This window comes from Thalia democratica, chromosome 2 (assembly GCF_965202585.1).
Source record: "Thalia democratica chromosome 2, ktThaDemo2.hap1.1, whole genome shotgun sequence".
Taxonomy (NCBI): Eukaryota; Metazoa; Chordata; class Thaliacea; order Salpida; family Salpidae; genus Thalia; species Thalia democratica.
In genome coordinates this window covers 57,696,920-57,709,273 of record NC_139166.1, presented here as the reverse complement: position 1 = coordinate 57,709,273, position 12,354 = coordinate 57,696,920, and the positions used below count along the sequence as shown (strand labels likewise).

Below are 12,354 nucleotides of genomic sequence, written 5' to 3'. Positions count from 1 at the left end.
TTTAAGAGGCTTACTTAAGAAAATTATTAAAGTTTAGTTGTAGTGATATGAAATATAGATTACTTTTTCATGTATAGTTTACATTATCATTGATACTTAAAACCATTAATCTAACCCCAAGTAAAACTGTTTGCCTAAAGTTATACACGAAAACTACTGTTTCAATAACCAAACGTTTATCTTCAACTTAATATGTCTTATATGATACCAATTCTAATCAGTATTTACTTTAAAAGTATTATTAGATGTATTTAAAGCGCAAATTTGGTTTTCAAAAAAGACAGGACTAAAAACATTTTACTGCTGTTTTGGAATATCACTAGCAAAATTTTCAATGATTGATTTAGTGTACTTAATAGTCACTTTAAGTTTTAAACATCAGAAATATTTAGCGCTTTTAAATTTAGACACAAAGGAACCCTGTTTTTTTTTCACCATGTCCTAATCAGTACTTGACAAAGATATTTTAGTTTTACAATTTATTAGTAGTTTTCACTTTTTAAAAATACATTCTATAGAGATATTTGTACTAAGTAAAGATAAGATTTAAAAAACAAAACTAATACGCAGGTATGTAATCAATCTCTATTTTGTTTAAACTACAATTCTTAAAGTAATCTACAACTACATTAATATTTCTAACTTCCTATATTAAACCCATACTTAAAAACTTTTTGAATAAAATAGACCGGTTATGATTAGAAATTTCCTGCATACGTTTTATAGTAGCTGTATAGTTTCCAACAAACTTTATTCTGTGTCTAAAACTAAGGAAATTTAGTGGTTTAATAAAGAAATAACAAAACAGTGATATACATTACTAATTTTCGCAAGTTACATAAACACTCTAAAGTTAGATAAATTATAACTTTAAGTATATATAACGACTTAAACATAATCATTTTAAAAAAAGTAAAAAAAAAAAGGAATATCAATTTGTATAAATGTGTTAAACTGTCAATTATATAAATTTGTATAAATGTTATAAATAAAATATTAAATTCCTAGTTTTACCAAACTTAAAATTTTCTTAAAACATTTTTATTGTCCTTGATAATAAATAAATACTTATTGAATAAACACTTGAAAATAACTTAGTTTTTCAATTAGTAATTTCAAATTAAACAAGTAAGTAACATTATCGTTCAACGGCGTGTTAATGAAATGGAAGAAACTGTAAAACAAATTTCATAAAACTTTTTATATTTTTACTCAATACAGGTTAAATTACATAAAAATATTTAACTATTTGTGAATTTCAATAGCTGGTGATAGAAATTACCCTAAACTAGCTCTTAGCTAGCTAATTCAAACCTGTAATCAAGAACAACTTGTTTTTCTCTACACTTTAACTGTAAATACTTATTTAAACTAAGTAACGAAACAAATATTAATTTTATCATGAAATAACAACATTATGAATTAAAACTTATTAAAAATGTTTAAATATATATTTACGTAAATTATATGTGTAACAAACCAGTAAAACTGTTTTTAATTATAAATAAAGCAGTTATTGATACTCTTTACTTTTTATAACAACTAAAATTATGAACAAAATAATTCTTATACATTAATGCTTTTTTAAATAGGTTTTCAATGACAATTATATGGTGTTTAATAACTTTAAAACACACTATCAAATATGATACTTATCAAAAGGATGCTAAATGGAAAGTTACTTTCTTTTATTTATAAAATGATTAAGTTTGGTATATTTGTGCTGCTTAAACACATTAGAGGGTTTGTTTCAAATTTCATAAAAATTTATATACACATGAAATTAAGTAGTTGTTTTCACTGGTATAAAACCTATCATACTGTTCTCATATATTAATTTAACTAGTTTAACTTAATATTGAAATAAATTACAAAGAAAATATCGGTATGATAATTAATTACATTTAAGAAAAGTATTTATCTATATAATTAATCAGGGGGCGAACTCGTTTCAGAACCAGCCAAAACGGCGATTAGTAGACAAATTTCCATAAGGGTCCACGTTGCAGCCTATTGCAATCAATACTGAAAGTGGCAGAGAGCTTGTTTGACGTTCAAAAGAGCGCGCTTAAAAGAATTTATTGTATTGAATAGCCTTGTTATTATTTATAACTCTGAAATTTTTGTCTTTTCTTTTTATTAGAAGAAACTCACTTAGACCGCAGATGGAGGCTGTTTACAGGCCACTCGTCAGTTCTGCTGCAAAGTAAAAGATTTATTTTCTTTCTGACGTCTTCAAGATACAATTCGTAGTTGTCAGCGGCGCAGGAAGTGTAGTTGACAAATGTCGTCAGAAATTACTGATCATTTTAATGATTGTATTCATACAAAACTCCGTAATCAGCTGTTTTAAGCGGTTCGGAAAATTCTGTATGAGCTTAGTTGTCAAAAGTAGCTAAAAAAAAAGTGTTCAAAAATGCTTTATAAAAAGTACTTACGATTTAAAAATTCCAAAACTGTGGTTACGACCTATAAAGCAGTTTATATCGTGTTACTACTTTTATTGATTTCAAACAGAAGTATACTATTTTATCTCACTTTTTATGCAGATTCCTTCTGCTGAGTTACAATGTACCGTTGTCCAAACACTCGTACACGTATTCAACTTTACTGTCATAAAAAAAATTGCCGTCGCATTTTATTCGCACAAATTTTTCAGGCAAACGATAACTAGGGGATGTTAGTGATCTAAATATTCTACTTAACCGTCTATCACATTAAGCAAGTAAAATTTTGTAAAGTTTCATAAAACTTAAAGCATGTGTAAATACTAAACTTATTGTACAATTTGAAAAACTTTTTACTGGTAGTTACAATACACTAAAACAAAAAAATTGAAAACTTTGTTTATTTACTTCTAATACATCTAACAGGTTCAGGAGATACCCATAATCCAGTTTTGTCGCAGACAATACCGTCAAAAATAGGTAGAATCATCAGAAAGCCGTCGCTGCAAGTGTAGTCTTCTTTGGTGCCTTGCAAGTACAAGCTTTCCTCCAAAAACAACTCTATTGTATAGCTGTTCCTCGAATTTTCAAGAAACAGAGGCACAGTTGCTAGACTTTATAGCTATCTATTGTCCTTCTATCAGTTTAATAGAAAATTTGAAATACAAAACATTTTAATCGTTAAGTGTCGCCCCAAGAGCTAAGTTTGACTGTCTTTGACTATCAAAATATGATTTAGCTTACAGTTGAAAAGTTATAGTACAGTGTTTTTCTCTAATTTTTTTTAATTTCTGAAAGTAAATTTTTTCATAACTGTATACTAAAACTATAGCTTTTGCAACCGAGCACAACAAATTCTGATACTTTTCTTTAGGTTATTGAAATTTTACTTTCAAAAATTGTTTACTTTTATTTCATAAAAAATACTTGTGATTTCTAAATGCAGTAGACTGCCAGTTGGATTCATGTTTTGTGAATTTGCAGAGTCGATTAATTTTAAAATACTTGAGTTCGCACTGCCATTTAAGTTTGCATTTTATAAAAAAAACTTGTGTTCTAAAACATATAACTTTTTTATCTAAGTTAAGTAAGCCATAGTTAAATACAAATATTTTTAAAATAAAGCTATTTCTTATTCACTGATTTGTTTTTAATATAATGAAACAAGATATATAAGTTTCGTAATGTAAAAATTAAATAACATCAACTAAAACTATTCGTTAGTTCCTACTTTTAGTGGTTTTTTGTAAATTTGATAACATAAAGAATAAATAAAAACTTAAACTTAAAAAATTAAACAAATGACATATTATATTTAAATCTTTTTTTTAACAATTTACTCCATCAAAAAGCTGTGAAAGATATTGTATTCAATGTTTAGAAAAAGTAGTTTTACAGTAACTTTAACATATATAACCTTATTAAAAAAAAGCTTTATCACAATTAACATATTAAAAACAAATCAAAGTCGGTACAAAAGTTAGAATTAGTTCACTATTTTAACCATAGCAAAATTTAAAAGAGTAAATTGAATGTACAAACAGTGAAATTTACTTAAAAACAAGAAAGAACATAAAAGCTTTTTTATTTTAAACTGAAGCTGGTCTTATAATCTTTTTTGTTCATCATAATAATGAAAAACAATACGATTAAAGCTATTAAAAATAAAATACTTCTATTGGTACTTCATAAAACTAGTTCATAAAAAGATAGAAGTTAATGCTATTTAAGCATATTTCTAAAAGTTATTTTTTTATTAATCTAGATACAAATTTAAAAAAATATTAATCAATATCTTTAAGTTTACCACTATTTTTACAACATATAACTGTTTTGCAATTAGATAATTTGTAATATTTTTGATTGTGTAAATGAAAAAAAAAGTCAAGCACTAAATAAATTCAAGTTTTTGTAAACGTCACGTGATAAAGTTACATGTGACAAGCACGTGTTGTATGTGTTGTTCTTAATCTATTTTATAACAAAATACTTTATTAGAAAACAGTTTCTACAAATTGGTCATTTTTTAAACCTATTTCAGTCAAAATATTTACTTTTAGTTATAAAAACTTTACAACCTTATTTATATCAATTTATATAGCGAAGTTCAGCTTAAACGTTGCTAATACAGTAACCTGCCAACTAGGTACGCACTTCATAGGTACGAACTGCCGATATGATACGCTTTTTTAGCCGAAAAACGCTATGTTCAAAACGCTTTTTTTAATTTAAAATTTTTAAAATAATCCTAATATGACTAAAAAAAATTAATAACTTATAACATAAACTATACTGTATTAAATTAAATTTAATTAAAACTTAATTAGCCAGAAAGAAATTATAGCCTTAATTGTTGTATATTAAATCCTATATTTTAAACAAACATACTGCAGTCATTTTACTTAACAACAAACAGTGCGATTTAAACCTTCATACTCTACGATAAAAATGAAAGAAAAAAAGTTAAAATAACGAACACTTCAATTGGCATTTACATATCTAATGATTAAATTATAAATGTAAAATAGGTATAAAAATAAAACCTAGAGTAAAATTTATTTAAGTAAAAACAATGAACAGTGCAATTTGAAATTTATTTACCCATGATTGCAACATAAATGTAAAAAGCGTATAAATAACCGAAGTAAACGAATATAAAGAACATAGCTATTGACATTTTCGTACTTTATGATTGAAGTACAATTTTAAAAACTTTGCTTTAGTAGTCGTTTGTAAATGTTGGTGGCTTCTAACATGTTTGTATCAGGCTTTATGTTAGTAATTAAATTTCTCTAGGTACGCATTTGTGCGCAGTGTTCAAAGTGCGTACCTAGTTGGGAGGTTACGGTACTAGCAATTAGTTAATATTTTAAGTAGAACAGCAGTTTTATTTTAGAAAAGTATGAAATAAAACAAAATCTAAGTAAAACCTACAATCGTATGATTTTTAAAAACATAAGAAGTAATTTAAATAAGACACAACTGTTTAGGTTTAAAGAGTTTATTAGGCAGTGAAATGAAATATAAAAGTAAAAGAAAACTAAATATGATTTGTTTAAATCGAAATAGTATGATAAGCAAAAAAAACAAGGTTTTTATATCTGAGATTTAAAGCTAATTTAAATAGCTTATCGTTTGCTATATAAAATCGTTAAGAAAAGGCTGTTTCGAAAAACGATTGAAGAAACTTGAAAAAAGTTTTTTTTTTAATAGCAGCAAGCTAAACAAGAAACACAAGTATATTTTTTTAAACTAAATTAAATAAGAAACTAATTAGGACTATAATACCTTTTAAAAATTAAAGGCAGTTTTTATAAACTTTAAAAGTTTAAATTTTGTCAGAATAAAGTCTTTAAAATAAGTTGTTAAAAATTTCAGCAAGTATTAATGCTTTCATTAAATAAAAGGCTTAAAGTGTCATAACTTAAAACTACCATCAACTACAGTTTCATAAACGTACATAAATAAAAGTCATGTAAATTTACAGAAAAAAAATATGCTAATAATATTCTTGGTCATTCCTATAGAGTAAAATTAAATAAAATAAAGTCTAAATTTTTTCCTGCAACCTAACAAGATTTTTGCTGCAGGGGATTCTGTTGCAGGGGGCGGAAACCTGAGGCCGTTTCGTCGCTAGGCAACGCCCCCTGGCGGTCTGCTTCGGCCTGCCCTTGTAGTAGCAGCCAAGAATTCTCGTTTTTATGCCATGGCTGCCGCAAGTTGCCGAGCAAACGGACCAGGGACTCGGTCTCCAAACTGGCTGACATCGGATGTTTGGACAGTTTTTTTTTCTGGTGAAATTTTTAATATAAGTACAGTGAGATAAATTAGAAATAAAATATGCTTTGTGATAACATTTTCAATCATTACTTATAAAAATAATGTATTATAAAGAAAAATTTGTAGATTCAATGAAATAAACTCAAATTGTCTGATAAATTAATTTTTATCGTTAATAAATGACAAGTTGCTTATGCAGCTTTATTATTTAAACGTACTTTTCTGGTCTCGGCAGGTTTTTGCATTGGGACTTTTGGACGATTGTGCCGTTATTAGCGACGCAGCGGACCTGTCTCAGTTGAATGCCAATTCCGTCTCCGTAACACTTCTTGCTACACTGTTGGTTTGTAACTTAAGTTTAGCAAAAATGTTTTAGTTTGTTTGTTGATAAAAAAGAAAAAAACAAAAATACTTACATGATTAATTAACCAGATTTTTAGAACTTTTATACTGAAGCTTTAACAAAAGTAGAATTCTAAAAATCTTGTGAGTACAATAATTTTAACCCTCCAAAAAATCACCGAATCTAACCTGTTTCCATGGTTTTGGTTTCCACTCAGGGCACGAGTTACTGAAACAGGTTTCTTTTTGTGGCGGAAGTTGCTGGTTGCTACGGCAACTTTCCATGGCAACCTGACGAACAGTTCCGTCTGACATGAGAACCACGCAGGATATTTTTCTGAATCTTGTTCCATTTCCGCAATCAACTGAACATTTGCTCCATTCGTTTGCGTAATATCTGTTATAAAATTTCTTGTAATTAGTTTGATTCTAATATAGAGGTTTTTAATGGTTGTTATAGTACTTGTTAAAGACATTGATATGATAAATATTTATGTTACTGCTGTTTACAACATTTTTAAATTAAATTAAGTTAAAAAGTACGCAACAATATAAAGCATAAATTTTTGTGGTATAAAAAACTTATTGCATGTAAATTTTCTGTAATTTGTGAAAAGCCTAAAATTGGTTACAAAATGTAAACGTAATGCTTATTGCTTAAATTTTTTTTTTTTTTTTAATTATGAGACAAGTTGTAGTTTTAGTACAAATTCAAAGTATTCTTTTTAATATAAGGATTTAAATGCGCTAAAAGTTAAATAAAAGCCAGATATGAGTGATTAAGAAGTCAGCACTTGACATTAAGACCAATTATTTCCTGTAAAATTTTTAAATAACATGTTTGAACTCTAATCCGCCTAATCTAGGTAACAATTTCTATGACCTAAATTTGTTGAAAAATGTAAAAAATGCTTTTATTGCTTGTTTAGCTTCTATTTTATTTTCATAAGTGTTTCCATAATTCAGTATTTATATAGGCATAAAGCAATCGCTTACATTTACTTGTCATTTTATACGTATTGTATAGGCATGTTTATCAAAAACTTTTATCTAGACATAAAAAAAACTTGTTTGTATATTGTTGTAGAACAAAAAATAAAAATATTTGTTTGTAATGTACTTGTTTGTTTGTTGTTTTGTTAAAGTTAAAAAAGATACCAACTGTGGCGGGCAGTCTTTTCTGTTGCAGGGCCGGGTTTCAACTTGCGGCTTGGCCACTCCTTTGCAGTACCAATCGTCCACCGTCCTCACCCCGTCTTCTATGCACACCAGCTTGTCAGTGATGGTTCCCGCGTTCCCGCACTTTGCACTGCATTCCGTCAACCCCTCCTTTCGGTACTTGTATACTGAAAATAAATAAGAAAGTAGTTTTTAGACTTTTTCATAACAATTTGTTTTTTTGATCGAAAGTTATACTTTTTACGTTTTATCTTAAAAATTTTTTAATGTAACAAACAATATGTTTGTTTAAATATTGTTATGAAAAGTAATATCAACGGAATAAAGCATAATACGAATTTTTAACAATATCAAAAACATTTAAATTTTATTTATCGTATACGTAAAATGATAGTAAAAAAAAACCTTAAAATAAAGCGGATAGAGCTTTAAAAATTTGAAGCTTCAATGTAAACTTACTGGTAATTTTCAGCTGAAGACTAGCATCTGCCGATCCTGCCGTGTTTGTTCCCTTGCAAGAGTAATTGCCAACTGAAACGTTGTTGAAATTGCTGATTGAAAGAACTTTGTTGTTGTGCATCAGTCTGTATTTTGTCGAATTGTTTGTTGTTTCTATTGCACTTCCTTTGAACATCCATTCTATTGTTGGTTCCGGATACCCAGTCAATGGACAACCTATACGTATCATTAACTAAACTACTTATCTTTACTGTTTGTTTAATAAGTTCGGTCAATAATAAAACCTACCCATCATTACAGTAGTGTTCGCTTTAACTCTGTAAACTGGAGTATTATAATCGCTTAACAAAAGTTCTGGAAGTCCGTTCATTTCATTTAGTTTGAGAATTACTCCATCATTTGAGATATGAGGCGGGTCTGTTTATTTAATTTAAAAAGTTTTGAATAAAACTTTGACTTAATTTCGTATAAAAATCAAAACTTATTTATACTCTATTGAACTCCACTATTACAGTACTACAACAGATAAAATATTCTACAGGTACTGTACATTCTACAATTTAATTAAGGTTACAGTAAATACTCTTAGTAACAAAACTATATAATTGAAACTAGTTAAATTAAAGTAAGAGAAAATTTTTAAATTAAGGTTACAGTAAATACTCTTAGTAACAAAACTATATAATTGAAACTAGTTAAATTAAAGTGAGAGAAAATTTTAAACTAAAAAACTTTTTTTATACCAAATTAACGTTTGATTTCTAATGAAGAGGTTTTTGTATAACTTCTTTAGAAGTTGCTATTCTAAGTATAAACTAAAACTTTTATTTTGAAAAAAAAAAATCTAGTTTAAATTGTGAAAATAATAAAAATTATACTTATTAATGGTTTTACATGACGGTATATTTTAAGATTTGTTAATAATTACCATCTTTGAAGCAGTTAAAATCTATACTCACCGACAATTTCTAGTATAGTTGCTTGGTAAGAGCTACCAAAAGGGTTTGTTGCTAAGCAACTGAAATGTCCCGTGTCAGCCAAAGTGGTGGGAAATATTTCCAAAGAATTGTCGATTAAAATTTGCGAGTTTCTTTGAAGACCGTTGACGTCTTTGTTCCATTGAACAAATGGTTCTGGTGAGCCTGTAATATTTATTTTTAATAAAACATAAAACTTATCATGAAATAAAATTTTGTCTTTTAGACCTTAAATAAACTTTGAAATTAATCAATGTTTCTACTGTGTGATTTTAATAAAACATCATTGTTGAAAACTCAATGTTGCTACACACAATGTACATACTAGATATAAATTTAATTTTAAACTGCAATAGCAGCTGCTTTGGGTGTAATTTTCATTATTTTTTGACATAATGTACAAAATGAAAACTCGTAAAGTGTATGTAATACAACTTGCGTAATTTTTTTATTAAAGATAGTCTGGCAGAAGTTTTGTAATGCTCTGACTTACTTTCTAAATCTTGCAAGTTTGCGTAATTTAATAACGTGAAAGTATGAATTGAATTATAAAGTACTTAGTTAGCTAATGTAAATTTTAGCCGTTGTCTGTTTAACAACCAGTAATAAGCATTTTTAAAAAAGAAAATTGCTATCAAAACTTTCGTTAAAAAAAAATTATAATGAGTTAAGAAAAAAGTCTTATGACTTAAAAAAAAGTGAGAATTTTATAACTAATAAAACTTAATATTTCACTGTAATAACCTCTAGTAGGGCACCTGATAACAACCCGGGCCCCCAATCTTGCCCTGACATGGGACCCAACTGTCACTGTCAAATCCATGGACACAAAATCGTCAATATCTCTGGTCGTGGACAGAATCGTGGGTTTGTTGGTGACAGACAATGAAACCATTCGGCTGTCGTTTCCCCACTGATTGGTTGCCATGCAAACGTAGTTACCAGCGTCTGATGTTTCCGGGTTGAAAATTCTCAGGGATCCATCACCAAGCTTGATCATTCTGTTTTAAGATATAATATTTTCTTTATGTGTTTTACTACGAATGTTTATAAACTAGAACCTATTACTATTCAAGTTCCGACAACGCTAGTTTTTACAAAAAATGTAAGGGGCCATAACTTCAAAAAACATTTTAGGTTAAAAAAAGGCCAACATAGTTATAATAACTCTAGTAAATGAAATTATAATTGTGAATAAATTGAAAAGTTGTTAAGGGAAAAATTGAATAATAAAAAAATAAATATTTTAATAAATCTGTTTTAAGATGAAATATTTTCTTTCTATGTTTAACTATGAATGATTAAAAATTAAGACCTAATTCAAGGGGTTAAATGTTTATTTTCCGACGAAGCTGGTTCTTATAAAAATGTAAAGGGCTATAACTTCAAAAAGTATTTGTTATTAAAAAAACTCATTTAGTTATAATAACTCTAATTGATAAAACTATAAATGTGAAGAAATTGAAAGATTATTAAGAATAAAAAATTAAGTAATAAAAACAAATATGTTTTAGTAAACTCTAATACTGCTTTTAACTCTATCTCAAAATTAAAATACTTTTAAACAAACAACAATGTGCATGTAGGTCTTATTATTTACTTCGCAATATAAAAAAAATGCTAACTAAAATACATAATTCAAAATAACTACAAGTTATAAGAACTTTAGATGTCGGAATTTTAATTGTCAGAAATTGAGTAGTCGTGAACTCATTTCATGTAGTGTAGATCAGGGGCGTAGCGTGGGGAGGGACACTGGCGCATGCGTGCCACCCAAAAAAATAAAAGTATCAAAAAAAGAATGTAATATCATTACCCTTTATAGTTTATTTTTTCTGCTTAATTTGCCTTTTTTCAACTATGTTTAACTAGTATTCAAAAAGTTAAACAAAATTTTTAATACCAATTAGTGACAAGTTAAGAAAGTACATGTTATTACTCAATATATTGATTCGGTGCGTAATTGCAAATGCGCACCGATGTTGATCAAAAACTCCATAAGGAAAAATTTTATAAGTTCATTAACTTAATAATAATTTAGACTCAAAAAGCACGCAATTAATATAGCGCACCGCTGTAGTATAAACTTACGGCAGATTATTTTTCTACAAAAAGTTTACATAAGTACGTCACGCTTAAAGAAAAATTAAACAATTTTACAATTTTTTTTTTATGCTATATTGTTAAGACTACTGCTAGTTTTCTGAACTTTATTTTTTTAAACATACAAGATAAGCGTGTCGGCCTATGAGAAATAAACTTTGTTTGTGATTTTTATTTTAAACAAATACAATCAAATGAATTAAATTTAAAAAATATGCGTTTAACTATTTTACAAAGTTGTAATAAACTGTAATAACAGTTATAAAGTTGGTCTATTTTAACTTCTGTGTAACTTTATCAAAATTATGTGCAATGAGGTGTTGTTATCACTGTTGTATAGTATATTAAAGAGATTGATATTTTTTTTCGTAAATAAAACAGATACTTTTGTTTTATTGAATATATTAAATTTTAAAGATATTAAGTTTACTATAAGTAATAAAAACAATTTTTATTTAGTAAGTTTACATTTTTGCAAGTATAAGTAATTCTAATGAAATTTATACTTTTATTTAATTGTTTAATTTTGGAATATATAAATATTTTTTAAAACAGTTAACGAACTTATTTTACTTAATAAATTTATTTCAGTTATATTACTTATAAAAAGTTTTTTTATAGCTAATTACAAAAGTTTTAATTTAGAGAATTTTTTGAGAAAAAAATTTGCGCACCCCCTGACCAAAATACCACGCTACGCCACTGGTGTAGATAAAGTTTGAACAAAAAAGCTGTGTAACTAATAAATCAAACCTGTCGTTATTTTTAATTTCTTGCCCGTCTTTCATCCACTTCACTTTAATAGGGTATTCCCCTGTAACCTCGCACAAAATGGTCACCCGTCGCGACCCAACTACCACCACCGACCCTCCGACGTTGACTATGACGTCATCACTGTACTGAAGGGGGTCGATTGTTGGTGCAATATGAATAGATGGCGCCTTTTTCACCCCGTTTTCGTTGGTAGGGGGAGGCGTTATCGTGACAACCACAGTGGATTGTTTTGAGTCCAACGGAAGGTGCTTTCTTTCTCTGTAGCCTTAAAGTACATTTTAATTTAAGAAACA

At 27.7% G+C, this 12,354-nt stretch overlaps 1 protein-coding gene across 1 annotated transcript in view; it reads right to left on the bottom strand.

The window, feature by feature from the left end:
• Positions 1–5,459: 5,459 nt before the first annotated feature.
• The window catches only part of LOC145830176 (ADAMTS-like protein 1), a 45,294-nt gene continuing 38,399 nt past the window's right edge, over positions 5,460–12,354 (bottom strand). The window contains exons 25-33 of the mRNA XM_082938080.1: positions 12,041–12,326; positions 9,929–10,185; positions 9,167–9,349; positions 8,496–8,624; positions 8,208–8,423; positions 7,732–7,915; positions 6,759–6,966; positions 6,446–6,564; positions 5,460–6,238 (exon numbers count right to left, since the gene is read on the bottom strand). Of these exons, the coding sequence (XP_082794206.1) occupies positions 5,998–6,238; positions 6,446–6,564; positions 6,759–6,966; positions 7,732–7,915; positions 8,208–8,423; positions 8,496–8,624; positions 9,167–9,349; positions 9,929–10,185; positions 12,041–12,326 (1,823 nt within the window). The 3' untranslated portion in view covers positions 5,460–5,997. The remainder of the gene's footprint in view (positions 6,239–6,445; positions 6,565–6,758; positions 6,967–7,731; positions 7,916–8,207; positions 8,424–8,495; positions 8,625–9,166; positions 9,350–9,928; positions 10,186–12,040; positions 12,327–12,354) is intronic.